Source organism: Heptranchias perlo, unplaced genomic scaffold (assembly GCF_035084215.1).
Source record: "Heptranchias perlo isolate sHepPer1 unplaced genomic scaffold, sHepPer1.hap1 HAP1_SCAFFOLD_266, whole genome shotgun sequence".
Taxonomy (NCBI): Eukaryota; Metazoa; Chordata; class Chondrichthyes; order Hexanchiformes; family Hexanchidae; genus Heptranchias; species Heptranchias perlo.
Window position 1 is genome coordinate 416,005 of NW_027139278.1, and position 21,250 is coordinate 437,254.

Consider the following 21,250-nt stretch of genomic DNA (forward strand, 5'->3'; position numbering starts at 1 on the left):
TTAAGATTAGTAAAGGAAAAGTACCGGAGAAATTAATGGGACTAAAAGCTGACAAATCCATTGGCCCTGATGGCCTACATCCTAGGGTTTTAAAAGAGGTGGCTGCAGAGACAGTGGATGCATTGGTTTTATCTTCCACAATTCCCATGATTCTAGAAAGATCCCCATTGATTGGAAGGTACCAAATGTAACCCCTCTATTCAAGAAAGGAGGGAGTGAGAAAAGAGGGAACTACAGGCCCTTTAGCCTGAAAATAGTAGCAGGGAAATTGCGAGAATCTATTACGAGGGGCGTGGTAACAGGGCACTGAGAAAATCATAATATGGTTAGGCACATGCAACAAGTTTTATGAAAGAGAAATCGTGTTTGACAACTCTATTAGAGGTTTTGAGGGTTTAGATAGCAGGGTAGATAAGGGAGAACCAGTGGATGTAGAATATTTGGATTTTCAAAAGGCATTCGATAAGGTGCCACACAAAAGTTTGTTGAACAAGATTAGGGTTCATGGGATTGTGGGTAATATATTAACATGGATTGGGGATTGGTTGACTTACAGAAAACAGGAAGTCGGAATAAACAGGTCATTTTGGGGTTGGCAGGTTGTAACTAGTGGGGTGCCGTGAAGATCAGTGCTTGGGCCTCAGCTATTTACAATCTATATTAATGACTTAGATGAGGAACCGAGTGTAATGTATCCAAGTTTGCTGATGATACAAAACTAGGTGGGAAAGTAAGCTGTGAGGAGGATGCAAAGAGGATGCAAAGTGAAACAGACAGGATAAGTGAGTGGGCTAGAAGTTGGCAAATGAAGTATAAAGTGGGGAAATGTGAGATTATTCACTTTGGTAGGAAGAATAGAAAAGCAGAATATCTTTTAAACGGTGAGAGACTACGAAATGTTGGAATTCAGAGGGATTTGTGTGTCCTTGTACACGGATCACAGAAAGTTAACATGCAGGTGCAGCAAGCAATTAGGAAAGCAAATGGTGTGTTGGCCTTTATTGCGAGGTGGTTGGAGAACAAGGATCAGGAAGTCTTGCTGTAATTATATAGGGCTTTGGTGAGACTGCATCTGGAGTACTGTGTACAGTTTTGATCTCCTTAGCTGGGAATGATACACTTGCCTTAGAGTGGGTGCAACAAAGGTTGACTAGATTGATTCCTGGGATGAGAGGTTTGTCCTGTGAGGAGAGATTGAGCGAATGGGCCGATATTCTCTGGTGTTTACAATGATGAGGTGATCTCATTGAAACATATAAAATTCTTCGAGGGCTTGACAGGATAGATGCTGGGATGCTGTTTCCCCTGGCTGGAGAGTCCAGAACTAAAGGTTATAATCTCAAGATAAGGGGCCAGCCATTTAGTTCAGAGATTTCTTTGCTGAGAGGGTTGTGAACCATTGGAATTCTCTACCCCTGAGGGCTGTGGATGCTGAGCCATTGAATAGATTCAAAACTGATGTAGATAGAATTTTGGACACGAAGGAACTCAAGGGATGTGGGGATAGGTCGGGAAAGTGGAGTTGAGGTCGAAGATCAGCGTTATCAAATGGCGGAGCAGGCTTGAGGGACTGAATGGCCAACTCTTGCTCCTTTCGCTGATGTTGGTCCGCTGGAAAAGCAGAACTTGCCAGCTGTTTTAAAACTTTTAGCCTGAACAGGGACTTGAACCCTGGACCCTCAGATCACTACCTGTTTTAAAAGTCTGATGCTCTACCGACTGAGCTATCCAGGCTCGTTATTTGATTGGTTTCCATCAGACAGATTCATGGTGGGACTCAGAATTATCCCTGTCAATGTCGAATTCGGGGGAGTATCTCTTTTCTACAATTTTCAGCAACGTGTTGAGGAGAATCCTTGTTTCTGTTGAACATGATGTAAGAAACATGGACAGCGAACTCGTGAGTTTACAATTCTTCTTGTTTGTACAAAATGTCTTGTCATTCGTTAGCAGCAATTCAAAAAATACACTTTACCCAATGGTTCAAAAGCTGAACTTGTCCCACACGGGAGCTGGGAAAGGCCTCTCGACATTTCAGCCGATCAACAATTGAAAGCTGAATAATTTCACCCGTTACACCGTGACACCAGGCAGCAGATTTGCCTCCCGAATTTTCCCTACACGACACTTCAAACCGATGAATCTCTGCTTCACGGAAAGAAGAATTGTGTGTTTGGTTCTTTAGATTTAAAGATGTCGTGCCGGCCGCTTTACCATTTCAGCTCTCGCCAATCGCCCCCTCTCCCTCCTATAAACAAATAAACTCTCACCTGCTATTGCAAGACGGGAGGGCAGAGGAGTCTCAGTGCCCACATGGGGACATGAAGAAGTCGATGTGTTATGGAACCAGTTGTACCTTGAACTCCAGTCAAAATGTTTAGAAGGTTCAACTACTTTAGATGGCGCTGGAGCTCACAACCCCAGCATTTCTCGAGTGTATAATTATTGTGGAAATAACGCGCGCTGACCGATTGCTCCACTGGAGCCGCGCACGGTCTGTGTCCCCAGTGCTCCCATCAAACAGCTTCATCCTCGGTCTCTCAATTATCACTTCCTGATCTTTCCCACACAGAAACCTCCAAACAAGAGGCGATTCGTTAAACATCCGCAGTGACCTTTAAAAGCCGTGGAATCTGAAACAAAACCCCAGACGATAAGAACTTTTAATTATATTATTATTATTAACTTAAGGACAATTATTTTCATGCTACTTTGAGGATTTGGGGAAATTGGGAGCTGAAACTAAGAAACTCTCTCCGGGCTGTCGGTGATTGGAGAGATGGGCGTTATTTCATTTGAAAACCGAGGCTCGGAACTTCCTGATGGAGAAGTGTGAGAGAAGATTGTGGTTAGTGGCAGTTACCGGGGAGATCGAGAGGAGAGGGAGAAAAGTCAAAGTCACAGCTGTGACAGCTCAAGTGCTCTGCTTATCTGTAATATTTAGACAGTAATGTACAGCACAGGACAAACCAGTTTGGTATCGGTTATCAAAAATACTAAAAGTCCCGGGTTCAAAGGCGGGACTTTTAGTATTTTTAGTAAAGAGGGAACTGATTTAACCGCCAGACCGAAATCATTCCCCATGAATCTGAAGCGTCTTGGGGAAAATGGCAGTGCGAACTGTTATGTTCGTGTCATGACTTGAAAGACCCTCCAATTCCCGACAGTATCTTTGAACGAGTTTTGCAGTAAAACCGCGATAGAAGCCGCTTTGCATTCGTCAAACGTGTCGGTGATGATATTGGGGGTGATCAGGGTCGATTTCAATTATTTGAAATCTCTCCATGTGACCCGAAGATTGACGGCAGAATCGAGTTTTTCCTGTAAGTCCTGAATTGAAGGGAAAGGCGCAACAAGCAGGTCGGAGAAATGAAGAGCAGAAAATGTGGATGAAACTTGGACGAGTGAAAATCCCTGTATGTTGGAAGACTCAGTCCCCAGTGGGGGAGAGGATTGGGATTTCAAGCTGTCTCACAGCTCACACACACACCATTGGCTCATTTAATCACCTTCAACAACTCAAATACATCAACACTTAATCTTCTATACACAAGGAAATACAAACCTTGTCTGTGCAACTTGTCCGCATAATTTAACCATTTTAGCCCCGGTATAATTCTGGTGAATCTGCGCTGCACCCCCTCCAAGGCCAATATATCCTCCCTGAGGTGCGATGCCCAGAACTGAATGCAGGACTCGAAATGTGGTCTCAGCAGAGTTTATATAACTGGAACATAACTTCCACCCCTTTGAATTCCAGCTCCCTTAAGATAAAGGCTAAAGTTCCATTAGGCTTTTGAATTATTTTTTGTAACTGTCCACTGACTTTTCATGATTTCTGTACTTGGACCCGTAAACATCTTTCCTCCTCCACAGTTCCCAGCTTCTCACCAGTTAGAAAATATTCTCATCTATCTTGCCTCGGTCCAAAGTTCACACTTCCCCATATTGAAAGTTTGAACAGACTGGGCCTCTTTTCCATAGGAAATAGAAGGCTGAGGGTGACCTGATGTAGGATTTTAAGATCATGCAAGGATTTGATAGGTCAGATGTAGATAAGGTGTTTGCATTTTTGGGGGTGAGGGCTTCAAAACTTGGGGCCATGAATATAAGATAGTCACTAATAAATCCAATATTGTATACAAGAGAACCATATTTACAAAGAGGCTCGTTAGAATGTGCAGCTCGCTACAACAAGGAGTAGTTAATGCGAAAAGCATGGATACATTTACAGGGAAGCTGGATAAACACATGGAGGAGAAAGGAATATTCGGGTTTGCTCATAGGGTGAGATGAAGAGGGGTTGGAGGAGGCTCGTCTGCAGCATAAACACCGGTGTAGTCTAGTTGGGCCGAATTGCCTGTTTCTGTGATGTACATTCGATGTAATTCTATGTAAGCTCCATCTGACACAGTTTTACCAACTCACTGAATCTATCAATTTCCCTTTGTAACTTTATGCTCCCATCTACACTACTCACTGTGCCACCAAACTTGGTGTCGTCGACACACTTGGATATATGGCTCTCTATTCCTTCATCTACCTCATTTATACACATAGTAAAAAGCTGATGCCCCGGTACAGATCCCTGGGGGACACCACTAATCACATCCTGTCAATTTGAGCACAGACCCAATAACCCTACTCTCTGTCTCCTACCTCCTAACCAACTCCCTACCCATGTCAATAGGTTGCTTTAATTTCCATCTGTTCTCATTTTTGTTAACAGTCGCTTATGTGGTCCCTTATCGAATCCCTCTGGAAGTCAATGTACATATAACACCCATAGACACTCCATTATCTACCACATTAGTCAAATCTTCAAAAAGTTCAACTAGTTTCTTTGAACTTGACTTACCCTTTACAAATCCATGCTGACTCTCTCTGATCAATCCATGTGTATCCAAGTGCTCAGTCATTCTTTCCCTAATAACAGATACTGGAAACTTCCCCGCAATTTCCGATCTTATCTCTCCTACCATTCCTAATTAATGGAATGACATTGGCAATTTTTCAATCAATGGAATAATTCCTGAATCAAGAGAGTTTTGAACGATCATGACTAAAGCATGTACAATTTCCTCACCTATTCCCCTTCGTCCCCTGGGATGGTCACCATCAGGTCCTGGAGATTTGTGTCTTTATTCTAGCTATTTTCTCCATTACCATTATTTTATTTATACTGAATCCCCTTGATTTATTTTCAGTATTCTTTGTGTCTCTGGTATATTATCCTCATGCTTTTCTGTGAGTATTTAGCTGGTCTGCCATTTCCCAATTTTCAATTACAATATCACCTCCATCTGTCTTCAAGGGGCCCACATTACTCTTAGTAAACGGGCAAGCGAAGTAGACAAAGATAAAACAGTCTGAACCCCCAACAGAATGTGACGTGTAGATAACGTGACGTGAGATAAGTTCCCCTCAATTGGCTCTGTGGTTTAGTTGGTTAAAGCACTTGTTTAATAAATTAAGTAAATCATAGATTCAACTCCCAGTGGCGCCTTTGTGTAATTTATGATGTTTAGTGAATTTGGCGAGCAAAAATACACAGTGCGGTGTTTGGACTTTGTTTCGCATCCAACACGGAACTGATCAGAATGTCTCTTCAAGAATGCCCCTTCATTGGACAGACAGAACACTCACAGATGGTGTACATTACACGTTAATATCAGGACAGGTTCATCTTTCTGGGCTCGATGAAGTCGGGGTATAATTCTCGATTCAAGGTTCATATCCCGGAGAATCCCTAATTTGTCCCTAGACTTTGGATCTTGAGCTGCGGTTCAAACTTTTGCAAAGAGGGAAAAGAAGTCCCCAAATCATTGCACCTGAATCTCAAGCGCTTTCGGAAGAAGTTCAGGTCAAACAATCAGGACTTTAAAGGCACCTCAATGACCTGCACTTTCATTGATCGAGCTTTGCTTACAATTGCATTCGACCTTGAAACCGCTCTGGGCTTTCATCTCACTGAAGCAGAGTGTGGCCGCTCTGTATCTGTGAGCATGTCGGTGACGAGGTTAGCTCTGATATTGGTCGCTTTCAATTTTTAACATTTCACCAAGCGTCAGGGAAAAGAAAACGAGAATCGAATTGTCCCTGTAAGTGATGAATTGAAGGGATTGGTGCTCCAAGCAGATCTGGAAAATGCGCAGTGCAGTCTCTCAGGAGTTCCAAATCCACCCTCTCACCACTCGGCGATCATATTAACTGAGCTTTACTCTGGCCCAGTGTCACCGCGCTGAAATCGAGTATTTCTCCGGCATGTTTCTCTTAACTTCACAGTTGCTGGTTTAAGAGTGAAGACCGGCTCATTGGATTTTCACTCCTGCAAGTTTCAACCATTCATTTTGGACTGACTGCAGACAACTGTTTGGTCACTGCAAACTCAAAGTTTAGCTCAATGAACTACTGGTTCAGTGGGTGACTTCTTCACCTGTCTCGGTGGTGCTATCGGTCAGTGCGAAAGTTTGATGTTTCGAGCCCTAATTTTATTTTCCCAAAGGAATCATCACCTCAAAGTTCCAAGGTTTCACTGTGTGTTTTGTCTGCGAGAAAATGTACCGTGATCATTGCCGGCTGAGCAGGGCTGATATTCCACCATTTACCCTGTTGTCGGAGAGCAGGCACATGAATCATATAAAGGAATGGAACATTGGCTTCACGGAAATCACAATTCATAACCCATTTATTTTAAGCGGGTTTATTTTAAATGAGTCAACGCCTGCCTTAAATGGTAGACTCAGGACTGTCACACAAACAGGTTAAATCTTCATAGAATAATTACCATGATTATTTTTAGACTGGACGCCGCACGGTGACTTTACTGTCAGTGAAGAGAGACGAGAAAGACCAAAGTGCCGTTTGCCCCTCTCAGTGTGGCCCTGAAGGACTGTGTCCAGGCTGAAGTTCTGTTCCCACCGGACGATCCTCCCCCCAGATTGTCCTTTCTGAGCTCCAGTCAGGTGATGCGAAACACTCAGGTGGGAAAGACCAAAATCTACAACAAGGTGTTTAAAACAAAGCTGATTTATTTAACAGATATCAGAATATTAAACTCCAGCCCAGTTATAGGGCTTATTAACATCAGAAGAAACAAACCCCAACTGTCAGAATGAACATGGTTCAGTCCTGGATGGGATTTACAGCAGAATCCAACCCCTGCAGTCACTTTTGAACTCCCTGGTGTCTCAGTACGTGTGATGACTGAGTGAATCCCTTCCCACACACGGAATCATAGAATCAGAGAAAGCTACAGCACAGAAGGAAGCCATTCGGCCCATCGTGTCTGTGCCGGCCGAAAAAGAGCTATCCAGCTCAATCCCACTTTCCAGGGCTTGGTCCGTAGCCCTGCAGGTTACGGCACTTCAAATGCACATCCATGCACTTTTGAAATGAGTTGAGGTTTTCTGCCTCGACCACCCTTTCAGACAGTGAGTTCCAGACCCCGACCACCCTGTCCGCTTCTGTGTATCCTCGAACTTTATCACTGCTATCCGGAGGTCTAGGAGACAACCATTCGCTCCTCGATGACATAAATCGTGAATTATACCCTGACCCCGACGAGCCCAGAAACAAGAACGTGTCCTTAAATTAAAGTGTTACAGACACATTCTGTGAGAGGTCTGTCTGTGCGATGAAATGGTGTTTTTGAACAGTCATTCTGATATCGGTTTCCTCCTCAAACCTCAACAAATACCAATTCCAAAGTGTGACTTTGTCGCTGAATTCCACAAATGAGGTAAAAATAATAAATGACACAAGACACTGCTGGGAGTTGAACCCAGGATCGCCTGTTTACAAGACAGATGCTTTAACCAACTAAACCACAGCACCAATTCACAGCACCTGTTCCCCACCTCGTCTCACTAATATCGATCAGTGACACGTTACTGTCTGTTCGAGGCACAGACCGTTTTATCTTTGTCTATTTCCCTTGTCCGTTTACCTGTGCATCCTGATACTGCCTGCATTTCTCGCTGTGTTTATCTTTGTGTATCCATCAGTGTGTTGATACACGGATGATTAAGTGTGCTTGTGTTTGTTACATTAAATAAATTCGGGGTTCAGACAATTCTCGCTCTGACATTGGAGAACTATTGAGCTGAACTTTACAGCGAAGTCTTGTTTATTGTGGTGCTGAAACGAAAAACCCGAAGAGGTCCAAAAAGGGAAAAGGAGAAAAAACTTGTGAGGGAAAATAACGACAACAATCAAGGTATTTACAGGTATATTAAGAGAAAGAAGAGTGACGAAGAGTAATGTGGGACCCTTAAAGACAGATGGAGGTGATATTGTAATTGAAAATCAGGAAATGGCAGAGTTGCTAAATATTTACTTTGCATCGGTCTTCATAGAAAAGGATGAGGCGAACATAGCAGAGACACGAGGAAAACTGTAAATAAATCAAGGGGATTCAGTGTAAATAAAATAATGGCAATGGAGAAAATAATGAGATTGAAGATTGTCAAATCTCCAGGACCTGATGTTTACCATCCCAGGGGAATAAGAGGAATAGGTAAGGAACTTGTACATGCTTACTCATGATCGATCAAAACTCTCTTGATTCAGGAATTGTTGCTTTAATTGAAACATTGTCAATGTCACTCCATTATTTCGGATGGGTCGGAGAGATAAAGTTGGAAATTCTAGGCCTATCAGTCTGACACCTGTTGTGGGGAAGTTACCAGTATCCGTTATTGGGGAAAGAATGACTGAGCACTTGGATAAATATGGAGTAATCAGAGAGAGCCAGCATGGATTTGTAAAGGGGAAGTCAAGTCTAACAAAGCTCGTTGAACTTTTTGAAGATGTAACTAACGTGCTCGATAATGGAGTGTCTCTGGGTGTGAGATGGACATTGACTTCCAAAGGCATCCAATAAGGGACCACATAAGAGACTGTCAACAAAAATTAGAGTGCGTGGAATTTAAGGCAACCTATTGAAATGGGTCGGGAGTTGGTTAGAAGGTGGGAGGCAGAGGCCCGGGATAATAAGGGATGTACTCAAATTGGCCGGATGTGATTAGTTCTGGGGCATCAGCTTTTTCCGATATGTATAAATGAGGGAGATGAAGGAATAGAGAGCCGAACACTCACGTTTGTCGCTGACATCGAGTTAGGAGGCGCAGTGAGTAGTGTAGATGGGAGCATAAAGTTACAAAGGGAAATTGATAGATTCAGTGAGTTGGTAAAACTGTGTCAGATGGAGCTTACATAGAATTACATCGAATGTACATCACAGAAACAGGCAATTCGGCCCAACTAGACTATACCGGTGTTTATGCTGCAGACGAGCCTCCTCCAACCCCTCTTCATCTAACCCTATGAGCAAACTCTAATATTCCCTTCTCCTCTATGTGCTTATCCAGCTTCCCCGTAAATGCATCCATTCTATTCACCTTAACTGCTCCTTGTGGTGGTGAGTTGAACATTCTAACGACTCTCTGGGGAAGTCTGTTTCTCTTGAATGCCAGATTGGATACATTAGTGACTGGATTATATTCATGGCCCCAATGTTTTGGAGTCCCCACTCCCACAAGAGCGAACGCCTTGTCTATGCCTCACCTATAAAGCCCTCACATAATCTTAAAGCCCGATATCAGGTCACCCTCAGCCTCCTCTTTTCTATACAGAAGAGCCCCAGCCTGTTCAAACTTTCAATATGGGGAAGTATAAGGTCATCTACTTTGGACGGAAGCAATATAGATCAGAGTATTTTCTAAATGGTGAGAAGATCGGAACTATGGAGGAGCAGAGAGATTTAGGGATCGAAGTACAGAAATCACTAAAAGCCAGTGGACTGCTGAAAAAATAATTTGAAAGTCTAATGTGATGTTGGCCTTTATCTCAAGGGAGCTGGAATTCAAAGACATGGAAATATGTTCCAGATAGAAAGCTCTGGTGAGACCCCATTTAAAGTATTGCATTCAGTTCTGGGCACACCCCTCAGGAAAGACATATTGGCCGTGGAGGGGATGCAGCGCAGTTTCACCAGAATGATACCGGGGCTAAAATGGTTAAATTATGAGGGTAAGTTGCGTGGACAAGGTTTGTATTTCCTCGTGTATAGAGGATCAAGTGGTGATGTAATTCAGGTGTTGAAGGTGATTCAATGATCCAATGGTGGGTGTGTGAGTTGGTGCTGAATCGGTCCCCTTCAGTGAAGAGAGGGTCAGCGGGCGCCTGACAGACACGGCTCGGAACGGGACTCGCTTCTCTCCGGCGGCAGCGGCTGGTTTAGAGAGATCTCTCTGTCTGCTGCTGTTACTCCGCCTCCCGCACTCTGGGAGAACCGCGGAGGTCGGTCCTCATTTTTCTCTTATGGATCCGGCTCCATCCGTTTACTGTTGACGGGAGTGCGTCTGATACCAAGTCAGTCAGAAGCGGGTGCAAATCACAACACAGGCACAGGCCCAAGGACTGGGGACTGGTTTGATATTGGGTCCTTTTTAAGGGACCGGCTGTAGAATGTTTGTATAATAATAATGATCAGAATTAACTTTGAAACAATGAAGTTTTTTTCAGTTATTTCCCATTTCCACCCTCACCAGTTTTATACAGTAACAGGTAACAATGTTTGAGGGATGTGATGTCCAGTGTTGGTGGAATCAGTGTAATTTAACTTGATACATTGAAGAATCTCTTGTCTATCCCAGGCTCTTACCTTAGGTTTAGACCCTCACCTAGTTTAAAATCGGTCACTCACTGATATAAATAAACCAGTAACAATCCCGAAACCTCAGCGGGGATATTTGTTCCGATACTTAATGACGGTCCCAATTTCCACTGAAATTCTCAATCAGCAAATCCCAGAGGCTGTTTCGGGTTTGACAAACTGTGAAACAGATTGTTTTAAAAGCCGGAAAGAGGGAAAAACTGGTGGTTGATATGAAGTGTTATACATCATCTCTTTCTGTTTCAGATTTACAATTTCTCTTTGTGTGTTACTGACAGGAGAGGCTATAACGGAGCCCAGTGACTGGGTAACGAGCTGCACTGAGTCATTGGCCTGTGTTACAGACCGGCTCGTTGGACCTGCTCATTTCGTGAACTCGCTGGTGTCTCAGCACGTGTGATGACTGAGTGAATCCCTTCCCACACACGGAGCAGGTGAACAGTCTCTCAACCAATGGGCATGCGTTGATGTGTCAGCAGTTCATTTCTGCTTTTGAAGCTCTTCTCACAGTCACTGCATTAAAAGGTCACTCAATAGTGTCAACAAGTTAATGTTTCAGAAGGTGGGATGATCGAGTGAATCTCTTCCCACACACGGAGCAGGTGAACAGTCTCTCTCCAGTGTGAGTGCGTCAATGTCTCAGTAGTTCGTTTCTGATTTTAAATCTCTTCCCACAGTCAGAACATTTAAAGGTCTCTCAGTGTGAACGCGCTGGTGTTTCAGCAGGATCGATGACTGAGTGAATCTCTTCCCACACACTGAGCAGGTGAACGGCCTCTCCCCAGTGTGAACTCGCTGGTGTGTCAGCAGGGTCGATGACTGAGCGAATCCCTTCCCACACACTGAGCAGGTGAACGGCCTCTCCCCAGTGTGAACTCGCTGGTGTTTCAGCAGGGTGGATGACCAAGTGAATCCCTTCCCACACACTGAGCAGGTGAACGGCCTCTCCCCAGTGTGAACTCGCTGGTGTGTCAGCAGGGTCGATGACTGAGTGAATCCCTTCCCACACACTGAGCAGGGGAACGGCCTCTCCCCAGTGTGAACTCGCTGGTGTGTCAGCAGGGTCGATGACTGAGCGAATCCCTTCCCACACACGGAGCAGGTGAACGGCCTCTCCCCAGTGTGAACTTGCTGGTGTGACAGAAAGTGTGATGACAGAGCGAATCGCTTCCCACACACGGAGCAGGTGAACGGCCTCTCCCCAGTGCGAGCACGATGGTGTCTCAGCAGTTCAATTTTGCTTTTAAACCTCTTCTCACAGTCAGAACATTTAAAAGGTCTCTCATCAGTGTGAAGTCGCTGGTGTGTCAGCAGGTTTGATGACTGAGTGAATCCCTTCCCACACACGGAGCAGGTGAATGGCCTCTCCCCAGTGTGAACTCGCTGGTGTGTCAGCAGGGCGGATGACTGAGTGAATCCCTTCCCACACACGGAGCAGGTGAACGGCCTCTCCCCAGTGTGGGTACGTTGGTGTGTCAGCAGATTCCTTTTGCATTTAAACCTCATCTCACAGTCAGAACATTTAATAGGTCTCTCCCCAGTGTGAACTCGCTGGTGTGTCAGGAGGCCGGATGACTGAGCGAATCCCTTCCCACACACGGAGCAGGTGAACGGCCTCTCCCCAGTGTGACGGCGTCGATGAGTTTCCAGCTCTGAAGGGTAATTGAATCCCTTCCCACAGTCCCCACATTTCCACGGTTTCTCCATGGTCCGGGTGTCCTTGTGTCTCTCCAGGTTGGACGATCAGTTGAAGCCTCATCCACACACAGAACACGTGGACGGTTTCTCCCCACTGTGGACGGTGCGGTGTTTTTTCTGGCTGTGTAACTGGTTAAAGCTCTTTCCACAGTCAGTGCACTGGAACACTCTCACTCGGGTGTGTGTGTCTCAGTGCTTTTTCACTCACACTGATGTTTGAAATCTTCTCCCACAGATAGAACAGACAAACATTTCTCCTTCCACAAAGGCCGATGATATTCAGGTCCTGATGAATCGAGTGACTCTGTCAGATCTTGATGTGATCTTTGGTTTGAGTTTCCCTCTGCAAATCCTCCCCTGTAAAAGAAGTTTATGAAAGTTATCACTGTAATTACAAGATAGAAATTCAGATCAGATAACTCTACTTTCTGCGGAACATTATTTCCTCTCTCATTACTCAAAGCTGAAAATCCCCCGTCCCACACACTCTCCCTCCTCCCTGTGCTGAAATCCAAACCCATCGCATCATCTTTCAGTGGCCCGAAACCATGAGTGAAAGGGTGAGAGAGGAATGTGAGAGAGTGAGTGAGAGAGTGAGTACAGCAGGCAGAACAGTAATTGAACAGTGGGAGGCCTTCAAGGAGGAGTTGGTTTGGGTACAGAGTAGACAGATTCCCACGAGGTGGAAAGGAACAGCATCCAAAGCTCCAGCTCCCTGGATGACTGAAGATATAGAGATCACCATTTCTCCTTCATTTACAGACGCTCCCTGACCGATCGCCATTTCTCCTTCATTGACAGACGCTCCCTGACCGATCACCATTTCTCCTTCATTTACTGACGCTCCCTGACCGATCCCCATTTCTCCTTCATTTACAGACGCTCCCTGACCGATCCCCATTTCTCCTTCATTTACAGACGCTCCCTGACCGATCCCTATTTCCCCTTCATTTCCCGGCGGGTAGTGAGGGGGGGATAATGTTCACTGTTTTATATTCGGGTCTGGGGCCGCACTCGGGGTTTGTAAAGCCTGAGCCTGGGCCTGAGCCCGGACCCGGGCCCCGGGGTTTATTGAGCCTCTTGCTCCGATCCTCTGACCTGCACCGAACGCGCTCCTCCCGCAGCCTCGACTGGCCGCGCATGCTCAGGACACACTGACCGGAAATGAGTCATTACTGCGCCTGCGCACTGGGCTCCACTGATTCAGATAGGGCACAATCTGAACCGCGCTGCATGCTGGGTGATGCGACCGCCATTGATGATCTTAATATCAGGCCGAAAAACAAAGACATTGGAAACAGGGAGAGCGCGTTTGGTCCAAGGATAATAAAATAAACTGAAACCCCAGCTCTTTGTGCCATTTAAACCGGCACAAACACACTGCGTCGAAGCTCCCCCACTTTGGAGAAATCGAGAAAATATTTTTTACGGTAACCTTTATTAATTTCGTTTTATTAAATGTTGCAACTGACGGGTTCAATTAATGTAAGGAATCTTACAACACCAGGTTATAGTCCAACAAATTTATTTTAAAATCACAAGCTTTCGGAGATGATCCCCTTCGTCAGGTGAATGAGTGAAAGGTTCTCAAATCGCATATCTTATATTAGGCTGGGACACCATCACACCAATCAAAAGGTGTCGTTGGTGTTCAGACAGATTCGCCACGGTGAACAGCACGTCCCAGTACACTGGAGAACAGCGTCCACGACACCACACAACCCTGCCACGGCAACCTCTGCAAGACATGCCAGATCATCGACACGGATACCACCATCACACGAGAGGACACCACCCACCAGGTGCATGGTTCATACTCCTGTGACTCGGTCAACGTTGTCTACCTCATACGTTGCAGGAAAGGATGCCCCGGAGCATGGTACATTGGCGAGACCATGCAGACACTGCGACAACGGATGAACGGACACCGCGCAACAATCGCCAGACAGGAGGGTTCCCTCCCAGTCGGGGAACACTTTAGCAGTCAAGGACATTCAGCCTCCGATCTTCGGGTAAGCGTTCTCCAAGGCGGCCTTCGAGACACACGACGACGCAAAATCGTCGAGCTGAAATTGATAGCCAAGTTCCGCACCCATGAGGACGGCCTCAACCGGGATCTTGGGTTCATGTCACGCTACACGTAACCCCACCAGCAAGGGGGAAAAAAAGTTATCTGTTTTTAATATTCTCTCTCTCTCTCTGCCTTTCGGGTCTCTTTCTCTCTGTCTGTGTAATTTGACACAATGTGTATTCAGTATACTGGGACCTACTGTTTTCCGTGTCAAACCTGTCTGAACACCAACGACACCTTTGATTGGTGTGATGGTGTCCCAGCCTAATACAAGATATGCGATTTGAGAACCTTTCACTCACTCACCTGGCGAAGGAGATAATCTCCGAAAGCTTGTGATTTTAAAATAAAATTGTTGGACTATAACTGGTGTTGTAAGATTCCTTACATTTGTCCAGTTTCCTGGGTCAGCGGCCATTAGTCACGGTGGGCCCCTGATGGAAATTCCACCGGCGAGCAGCAGCCCAGCGGCCCCCGGGAAATTTGTAATAACTTTCAAAAGGGAACAGGACAAATATTTGAAGGGGGGAAATTTGCAGGACCGCGGGGAAAGAGGGACTAATTGGACAGCTCTTTCAAAGAGCCAGCACAGGCACGATGGGCTGAACGGCCTCCTCCTGTGCTGTAAGATCCTATGAGGTTCAAGGTGCAGCATCGACAGGGTGGAGCGGCTGTCACCAGCTGTGCCTGATGACCATCAGGTGAAGTCCAACACAGTGAAGGAAATGCAGCACTCTCCCTCCCTGCAGCATTCCTCCAGGAATCCACTCGACACTGTGCAGCATCACACCGGCAAATGAGTTGGAGAGGAACTTCTACAAACGTCAGATTTTTCCCAAAGAAGTTCGGACGTTTGTCTCTCTCTCTCTCTCCTGGGGAGCAACGGGGCCGGGTGGAATTAATCCCAGTACCTTCCGAAAACAATCAATCAATCATCGAAAGCTCAGGGCAGCGAACACTATTGGTCCCACCTCCTGATCCAGGGCATGTCTGAGGATACTGATTGTTTCCAGGACTCCCTCAGACTGGTCTGAAACACCGACCGGGGGCCAATTACTGACTGCAATGCTACGAATTAAAACACAACCTACAGTTTAAACATTCAAAGCACCCCATTTAATATAAAGAGACATTATTGTAAATTAACCCCACCCACTGAACACTCTCCAGGCACAGACAGACACACACGGGCCAACGTTTTACACACACACACACATCGTCATTACTCAATGAGCTTCTTGGCTTTGAAGAAGCGTCGCAGGTAGAAGACCTGCCAGGTGGCCAGGCCGACGAGGCAGCACATGGAGAAGATGCTGAAATACAGGACACGAGCACTGGTGGACTCTGCACGGAGGGAGGGAGGGAGAGAGAGAGAGAGAGGGGCCCATCAAACAGGTTGGAGGAGTGGATTCAATCTGCACTAAGATCACTTCACTGAAGGCAGCCCTCCCTCTTCCTTTCACCTTGCTGCCCCGGGCACCGTTTCCCTGCTCCTGGGTCACTGCTGCTCCGAGTCTGGCCTTTGGTCGATGCCTGGGGTCACTCCCTCCCCCGAATCCCCATCCTGGATCCTCTCTCGCTAAACAACTCAGGTGAGAGCAGGGACATGGCAGGCCTTTCATGGGAGCGTCACTCTGTCCACAACTGACACCCTGTCCCTTTCTAACAGGTCAATCCCACCACCTAGAATCTTACAGCACAGGAGGCCTCTCGGCCCATCGTGCCTGTGCTGGCTCTTTGAAAAAGCTGTCCCATTAGTCCCACTCCCCTGCCCTTTCCCCATAGCCCTGCAAATGTTTCCTTTCAGTGTTTATCCAATTCCCTTTTGAAAGTTATTATTAAATCTGCTTCAGGCAGCGCATTCCAGGTCATAACTCGCTGCGTAAAATAAAACCCTCATCGCCATCTGGTTCTTTTGCCAATTACCTTAAATCTGTGTCCTCTGGTTACCGACCCTTCTGCCACTGGAAATAGTTTCTCCTTATTTAATCTATTAAAACTCTTCATAATTTTGAACACCTCGATTAAATCTCCCCGTAACCTTCTCTGCTCTAAAGAGAACAATCCCAGTTTCTCGACATCACTGAAATCCCTCATCCCTGGTACCATTCTAGTAAATCTCCTCTGCACCCTCTCCAAGGCCTTGACATCCTTCCTAAAGTGTGGTGCCCAGAATTGGACACAATACTCCAGCTGAGGCCTAACCAGTGTTTTATAAAGGTTCAGTATAACTTCCTTGCTTTCGTACTCGATGCCTCTATTAATAAAGCCCAGGATCCTGTATGCTTTTTTTAACAGCCTTCTCAATTTGTCACCTTCAAGGATTTGTGTCTGTGCACTCCCCAGGTCTCTCTGTTCCTGCATTCCCTTTAAAATTGTACCATTTAGTTTATATTGCCTCTCCTCATTCTTCCTGCCAAAATGCATCACTTCCCACTTCTGTGTTAAATTTCATCTGCCATGTGTCTGCCCATTCCACCAGTCTATGTCCTCCTGAAGTCTGTTACTATCCTCCACATTGTTTACTACATTTCCGAGTTTCGTGTCATCTGCAAAGTTTGAAATACCCTGAATACCCAAGTGCAAGTCATTAATATATATCAAAAAGAGCAGTGGTCCTAATACTGACCCCTGGGGAACACCACTGTATATTTCCCTCCAGTCTGAAAAACAACCGTTCACCACGACTCTCTGTCCTTTAGCCAATTTTGTAACCATGCAGCCACTGTCCCTTTAATCCCAGGGGCTTCAAATGATCCCTTCTGTCTCTGGACCCCGTTTATACCGTCCTTCCCCAAAAACTTATTCCACAACTCTGCCCTCTGGTGTAGAAAGGTCCCAGCCCTCTGACTCCAACTCCCTGGTTTAGATGAGTGGAGGCCTCCAGCCCATGGAGCACCCCATCTAACGGCCCATGAAAGGACTCTGTGTTTTCCCTCCGCTACCCGACTGAGAGCCTCCCCTCCGGGTGTTCCATCCTGCCCACACTCGCCCCAGTTTGTACACACGTTCCCTTATCCTGCAGTCAAACTTGGAATGAAAATATGCAGAATCTTATCTGCCTCCACAAGGCCCCCTTGTCAGAAGGTCGTGGGTTCGAGCCCCACTCCAGAGACTCGAGCACCTAATCCAGGCCGACACTCCCAGTGCAGTACTGAGGGAGTGCCGCACTGTCGGAGGTGCCGTCTTTTGGATGAGACGTTAAACTGAGTCCCTGCCTGCCCCTCTCAGGTGGACGTAAAAGATCCCACGGCCACTAATGGGAGAAGAGCAGAATTCTCCCCTGGGTGTTCTGGCCAATATTTATCCCTCAACCAACGCCACTAAAACACAGATTATCTGGTCATTATCACAACGCTGTTTGTGGGATCTTGCTGTGCGCAAATTGGCTGCCCGTTTCCTAAATTGCAACAGTGACTACACTTCAAAATAGTACATTATTGGCTATAAAGTGATCTGGGACGTCCCGAGGTCGTGGAAGGGGCTATATAAATGTGCGTTTTTTAAAAAACTAAGTCCCTTTGACACTGGGGATCAGTCCTGCCGTCCTTTTAACCCCTGACCCCTGGTACCCAAGCCCGAGACCACCCCTCTTTACTCCGAGGGCGAGTGGAGGGCAGTTGGGGCAAGGGATGCTTTGCCACAAAGTGCCTGAAGCAGAGCCCACTGCATCTTTCACAGGACGACTGGATAACTGTATGAAGCTGAGGTTTGTGCTGTGGGGGAGAGAAGGGGAGAGGGGCTTATGTCCCGGGAGGTGGAGGGAGCGAAAACCCACAAACTTCTGACTCGGAGGGGTGAGTGACGCTGACCGAGGAACGAGACAGGGTCCCCGAGACCGAGAGCAGTAAGTGGAGAAGGGGCGGGTGTTGCAGACTGAAGCCTGTGCTGGGTGCTCCTACCATTGGTGTCCCTCATCTCTTCCTCTCGCTGCTTCATGTCGGCAAAGTCATTGACGATCGACTCTGACAGATCCTCCAATCGTCGCAGCTCCACCTCAAGTGGCTTCAGCTTCTCCGCCTTGGCGATCTGGGCAGGGAGAGAGAGAGACGGCCTGTAAGATCAGACAAAGATGTAGTAAATCCATTGTTGACTTGAGAGACCCACACTACAGAAAGGATATTGAAGCACTGGAGGCGAGGGGAGGAGATGTGGAGAGGGACTAGGTTCTTAACACTCCCAATCTTGTTTCTTGATATCACGTGGAGTGAATCAAATTGGCTGAAGACTGGCTTCTGTGATGGTGGGGATATCGGGAGGAGGCCGAGATGGATCATCCACTCAGCACTTCTGGCTGAAGATGGTTGCAAACGCTTCAGCCTTGTTTTTGCACTCACGTGCTGGACTCCGCCATCATTGAGGATGGGGATGTTTACAGAGCCTCCTCCTTCCGTTAGTTGTTTAATTGTCCACCACCATTCACGACTGGATGTGGCAGGACTACAGAGCTTTGATCTGATCCGTTGGTTGTGGAATTGCTTAGCTCTGTCTATAGCATGTTGCTTCTGCTGTTTACCATGCATGTAGTCCTGTGTTGTAGCTTCACCAGGTTGGCACCTCATTTTTAGATACGTCTGGTGGTGCTCCTGGCATGCTCTTCTACACTCCTCATTGAACCAGGGTTGATCCCCTGGCTTGTTGGTAATGGTGGAGTGAGGAAAATGTCGGGCCATGAGGTTACAGATTGTGCTGGAATGCAATTCTGCTGCTGCTGATGGCCCACAGCGCCTCATGGATGCCCAGTTTTGAGCTGCGAGATCTGTTCTGAATCTATCCCATTTAGCACGGTGGTAGTGCCACACAACACGTTGGATGGTGTCCTCAGTGCGAAGACGGGACTTCGTCTCTACGAGGACTGTGCGGTGGTCACTCCGACCAATACTGTCATGGACAGATGCATCTGTGACAGGTAGATTGGTGAGGGCAAAGTCAAGTAGGTTTTTCCCCTTGTGTTGGTTTGCTCATCACCTGCCACAGGCCCAGTCTGGCAGCGATGTTGCTAACAGTCCTTTTATACTTGTTTCAACTGTCTGATTCACTTGTTTTATTCCTTCTGCTATCTGCACTTGTGTATAGAACTCTTATTTGGGCAACAGACCGACGAGACCACATCTCGAATATACTGTGTGCAGTTTTGGTCTCCTTATTTAAAGAAGGAGGTGGTTCAGAGAAGGTTCACTCGACTGATTCCTGGGATGAGGGGGTTATCTTATGAGGAATGGTTGGACAAGTTGGGCCTGTCCACACTGGAGTTCAGAAGAATGAGAGGTGATCTTATTGAAACATATAAGATCGTGAGGAGACTCGAAGGGGCAGATGCTGAGAGGATGTTTCCCCTTGTGGGAGAGACAAGAACTCGGGGACCACAGTTTAAAAATAAATGGTCTCCCATTTAAGACGGAGATGAGGAGAAGCTTTTTCTCTCAGAGGGTGGTGAGTCTGTGGAACTCCCTTCCCCAGAGAGCGGTGGAGGCAGGGTCAGTGAATATTTTTAAGGCTGAGTTAGATCGATTCCTGATTAACAGGGGAGTCAAAGGTTACAGTAGATAGACGGGAAAGTAGGGTTGAGGTCACAATCAGATCAGCCGTGATCTTATCAAATGGCAGATGGGCCGAATGGCCTACTCCTGCTCTTAATTCATATGTTCTGATGCTGTTTTTCTCACTTCTTAAAAATATCACACTTGTTTTTCATCACTGCTGTATTATTTTTTAATCAGTTATTTTATTATTTCCTGTATTTTTTGATGAACCTGAAGTATTTATATTACCTGTGACACTATTTGTGACCTGGACTTTGTTCTCATCCCTTTTTCTTATCAGTGAGCTATTTTCCCTTTTATTATTATTTCTGCCCGAGCCCTCCCCGTACCCCAGGACCCCCCCCCTTGGACTCACTCACCCGGGGGCAGGCGGCTCTCGAAGCAGATCTCGAACATGTCGTAGTCGTCAGTGGTAAAGGCGAATTTGCCCTTAGTCGCCTCCTCCTGAGAGTACAGGATGTGGCCGGAGGAGTCCGTCACCTGGGGGAGGGGAAACAGAGAGGTTACACCCTGGCTCCAGCCCGGAACTGTCCCCCACAGCTCCCTCCCCACACCACCCTCCCAATGGTGGAAAGGTACAAAAAGATCATTAAAAAGGATAATGGAACGTTGGCCTTTATCTCGAGGGCTGGAATACAAAGAGGTGGAAGTTATATTACAGCTGGACAGAGCTCTGGTCAGACCCCATCTGGAGACACTGCGTCCAGTTCTGGGCACCGTCCCCTCAGGAAGGATATATCGGCCTTGGAGGGGGTGCAGTGCAGATTCACCAGAATGATACCGGGGCTAAAAGGGTTAAATGACGAGGACAGGTTGCAGAGACGAGGCTTGTATTCCCTCGAGTGTAGAAGATTAAGGGGTGATCGAATCGAGGGGTTTAAGATGATTAAAGGATTTGATGGGGTCGATAGAGAGAAACTATTTCCTCTGGTGGGGGGAGTCCAGAACAAGGGGGAATAATCTTAAAATTAGAGCCCGGCCGTTCAGGGGTGATGTCAGGAAGCATTTCCTCACACAAAGGGGAGTGGGAATCTGGAACTCTCTCCCCCGGAAAAGGGGGAGGCCGGGGGTCAATTGAAAATTTCAAAACTGAGATTGATGGATTTTTGTTGGGTGAGGGGATCAAAGGGAATGGAACCAAGGGGGGAAATGGAGTGAAATACAAATCAGACATGGTCGGACCGAATGGGAGACATGGTCGGACCGAATGGGAGACATGGTCGGACTGAATGGGGGACAAGCTTTCCTCCTCCTCCCCCA

The 21,250-nt window shown here is 46.6% G+C and overlaps 1 protein-coding gene and 2 non-coding genes across 6 annotated transcripts; all 3 read right to left on the reverse strand.

The window, feature by feature from the left end:
- Window positions 1-1,649: 1,649 nt before the first annotated feature.
- Window positions 1,650-1,734, reverse strand: trnak-uuu (transfer RNA lysine (anticodon UUU)). The gene is given in 2 exon segments: window positions 1,650-1,685; window positions 1,698-1,734. It is a non-coding gene; the product is annotated as a tRNA-Lys (tRNA).
- Window positions 1,735-7,013: 5,279 nt separating this feature from the next.
- On the reverse strand, window positions 7,014-20,468 carry LOC137310620 (zinc finger protein 229-like). 4 transcript variants are annotated; one of them, XM_067978356.1, is made up of 3 exons: window positions 20,350-20,468; window positions 18,350-18,476; window positions 7,014-12,733 (listed from the first exon to the last, which is right to left on the reverse strand). In XM_067978356.1, the coding sequence occupies exon 3, from the start codon at window positions 12,383-12,385 to the stop codon at window positions 11,318-11,320; it is 1,068 nt and encodes a 355-aa protein (XP_067834457.1). In that variant the 5' UTR covers window positions 12,386-12,733; window positions 18,350-18,476; window positions 20,350-20,468; the 3' UTR covers window positions 7,014-11,317. The 4 variants fall into 4 exon arrangements, 2 of the variants coding, with proteins under 2 accessions (XP_067834457.1, XP_067834459.1); XM_067978358.1 differs by having other exon boundaries at window positions 18,350-18,501; XR_010960139.1 differs by lacking the exon at window positions 7,014-12,733 and adding an exon at window positions 15,183-15,515.
- On the reverse strand, window positions 7,763-7,836 carry trnat-ugu (transfer RNA threonine (anticodon UGU)). Its single transcript has one exon. It is a non-coding gene; the product is annotated as a tRNA-Thr (tRNA).
- Window positions 20,469-21,250: the final 782 nt, after the last annotated feature.

Coding starts and splice junctions, on each gene's coding strand:
- LOC137310620 (XM_067978356.1), bottom strand. CDS start 12,385: ATGGAGAAACCGTGGAAATGTGGGGACTGTGGGAAGGGATTCAATTAC.